At 38.6% G+C, this 3,271-nt stretch overlaps 1 protein-coding gene across 1 annotated transcript; it reads right to left on the bottom strand.

Moving 5' to 3' along the window:
- Window positions 1-1,193: 1,193 nt before the first annotated feature.
- LOC149142805 (ricin B-like lectin R40G3) lies at window positions 1,194-2,030 on the bottom strand. Its single transcript, XM_089451585.1, has 3 exons — window positions 2,006-2,030; window positions 1,775-1,827; window positions 1,194-1,562 (listed from the first exon to the last, which is right to left on the bottom strand). The coding sequence occupies exons 1-3, from the start codon at window positions 2,028-2,030 to the stop codon at window positions 1,209-1,211; spliced, it is 432 nt and encodes a 143-aa protein (XP_089307711.1). The 3' UTR covers window positions 1,194-1,208.
- Window positions 2,031-3,271: the final 1,241 nt, after the last annotated feature.

Genomic DNA, 3,271 nt, shown 5'->3' on the forward strand with positions numbered 1-3,271 from the left:
GAACCGGAAGCAATCACAGAAACAAGAACTCGACAGCTACGAAATCGATCAATTTCAGAGTATCTTATCAAGTGGAAGAACTTATCCGCTGAAGATTCCACATGGGAGGATGAGAATTTTATGCAGAAGTATCCAGAACTGCTCAAGCGTTGAGGACAACACTTTTTTTGAAGGAGAGGGGCATGTTGGGTCCCTATAATACTAGTGATTACCCCATTACTATTGTAGTTATACCCCCTATTTATATTGTTGTGCCCCTATTACCCCCATATTGTTATTTCTGTGCCCCATAGAATCCCTGTATTGTTATTTTTGTGGCTTTATATTATTATTGTTAGGTCGGCTGGATTATATTGTGACTCCTTAGACTCCTATATATAGAAAGGAGGTTTTATCATTTGTATCATCCAAGAATTGTTCATTTATGTAATGTAAAGGAGGTTTCCCCCTCGAAGAGGCTGAATTCTAAGGCGTGGCTCTCTCTTTTCTATCTTTTTGTGAGCTGGTTTCATAACAGTTTTGGTGGCCTAGGTTGTTAAAGAAAAACTTAAAATATATCACATGCCTTGTCAAACCGTTGTTCTTTTTTCATGTTGGCAATTCCTCCACAAAAGAGAGATGTGCCAAGCACAAAAAGTAAGTTGGAAAGCACAGAGCCTAGTAGAGAATACTTGACCACATTGGTCTTGCCATGGTAAAGTGCGAACACTGCAATGAGCATCTCTGTTGCATTTCCACATGTGGTGTTGAGCAGCCCGCCAACTATAGGAGAATTAATTAACAATATATTTGCATCAGTTACTTTGAAATGTCAAACACTTTCTCATATATATCAATTAGCTCATATCTTGTATCCACAAATATGAGTACATAGTCCATATACATATAAGAATCTCACTTGTTGGTCCAGTGTAGAATGCAATTTGTCTACAACAATTTACAACAAAACATCAGATTGTAGAACCAACAAACATAATATTTTATGAAGTCACTGCACTGCGGTGACCATTCCAAGTGTATAAACAATTGCAGTACAAGGTATAGATTACACATAACCTATGTACATATACCATGCAATTTTTCACTTACTCGGTGACAAAGCCTATACGTTCAGCAAGAGGTGCAAGGCCAAGCAAACTTATGATGAACACCCAAACCTGCAAACAAAAGAATGTGGAAAATGATGCCAGAAAAACTTACAGAAAATGTCAGAAATGATAAACTTTCAAGTAGCATGAACCCTCCATCCTTTCTATTGATAAACTTACAGAAATGATGCTACTTTCAATAAAGAGCTTGAAAGACAACTTGTTATTGTTAGATTGCTTACAATAGATGGGCTGGAGCTTCCATTTCTGGTTGCTCTGTTTCTTCCACTCAAAGAGGATGAGTTCATTTCCATCACGTATTCCTCCAACATGGTTATCTGCAGCTTTCGCATCCATATTCAAATTAATGTTGTTCACAGGCCTCAGACATTGATACCTATTTCCAACATCTGCACTTAAGGTCCACAGAACAGACTGCTCTGCCTTGTCATGATTATAATCTGCCAAGTATATCTGTTCAACAACATTCAACAAAAACTATGGATTAGGGGACCACCATTGTAAACAACTCTGTTGCAGCCCATAATGCCCAAGACCCTGGCATTCCGAAACCCTGAGTTAAGGTGGTTTATAGCATTGCAATGAATAAGACTTCTCTACATATCCAGAGGAGAGGCTATATTAAATAATGAAACTAAAAGGAAAAGGGAAATAGAAAGTTTTACCTGGTCCCATTCTTTATCCCCGTGTTTCAGAGCATGTCTGGGATTCCGAAACCCTGAGTTAAGGTGGTTTATAGCATTTCAGTGAATAAGACTTCTCTACATATCCAAAGGAGAGGCTATATTAAACAATGAAACTAAAAGGAAAAGGGAAATAGAAAGTTTTATCTGGTCCCATTCTTTATCCCCATGTTTCAAAGCATGTCTGGTGGCCTTGTATATTGATATGGATACCTAGTTGCTGTTCACGTGAATTCATTTGTTTAACTTCACCTTCAACTAGGCAATCTTTAAGGTATCTAAACAAGTTCAATGGATATTTATGACTACTTTTATTCTATTTCATAGCCACTTTAACCCCCGAATAGGGTTTTCGGCATGGCTTCCTCAATTCAAACTCATTATCATCGACCCTTGCTTTCAAAAAAGCCCATTCACATTTCAATATTCTTCCACACACTATGCCTTATGGCGTTTCCTTTGCAACATTAGGTGCAAATGCTAGTTAATCACCAATGATATCCATCATTATGTTTTTCCCAACATTAAGCTTGGAATATGTGTCCCATGACCTTGGTTTTATTTTATTTACATGGAAAATCAACCAGGTAATGTTACAACAAATCAACCATAAGATCACCAAAATAACTAGCACAAGTGCTCATAGATCACAAGTCAGGGACTTCCACGTACCACCCGATCATAGATTGAGCTGAACCAAATCTCTCTTTTATCCAATCACCCCTGCACCATATTCCAAGCAAGAATGTGGGATCATAAGGGTTAAACCTAAATAAAACCAACCAGGGATTCCATAGGTCAAACCACCTCAACCCTAAACCACAGTGATTTCACCTATATGCTCCAAAAATCACTAACATCAACAAGATTGGTCTCTACCCAAGTTGTCCAAGGCTCTAAGAACTAGTAACTCAATCCACATCCTCTAGGGAACCCAAGTTGTTTCAAGGCTCCAGAGAATTTGTCCCAACCCACAGGCTCCAGGGACTAGTAACTCAACCCATGGCCTCTAGGGAACCCGAGTTGTTTCAGGCCTCTAGAGAATTTGTTCCAACCCACAACCATAGGAACCTGAGAACCAATAAGAAAAACCAAGTGTGGAATCCACTACACCATGGCTATCCAGGAAATTGCAAGGCAAGGATGAAACCATTGTCACTCCAGGCAAATATCCATGCTAATGACAACACATAACCAAGGAACCACATGCATATACCATGCATCCAAAAACCAACAAGGAGATCACACATGCAACTTGTTAGCTACAAAGTAAACATATTGTAGTCGTTGATCCAATTGTCTCCTTGCTCTTCCTTGCTTCCTTTGCTTTCTTCTCTAATCCAAGTGACTGCTAGAGTGCTCCAAGAATACTCTAAGTGTGCAAGAGTATAAGAGAACCAAATGCTAAACTAGTAAAAGCATCAATTGTTTCTCTGGTGCCTTTTTATTATTGTTGTCTCATTTTTCTTAATTTTCCTT

Source organism: Pinus tabuliformis, chromosome X (genome assembly GCF_031772625.1).
Source record: "Pinus tabuliformis cultivar Carrire ecotype Pingquan chromosome X, CPIR1, whole genome shotgun sequence".
NCBI lineage: Eukaryota > Viridiplantae > Streptophyta > Pinopsida > Pinales > Pinaceae > Pinus > Pinus tabuliformis.

Coding starts and splice junctions, on each gene's coding strand:
- LOC149142805 (XM_089451585.1), bottom strand. CDS start 2,030: ATGAATTCACGTGAACAGCAACTAG. Junction 1,828..2,005: donor TTCACGTGAACAGCAACTAG/GTATCCATATCA, acceptor ACCTTAACTCAG/GGTTTCGGAATCCCAGACAT. Junction 1,563..1,774: donor GGGATAAAGAATGGGACCAG/GTAAAACTTTCT, acceptor GTTGTTGAACAG/ATATACTTGGCAGATTATAA.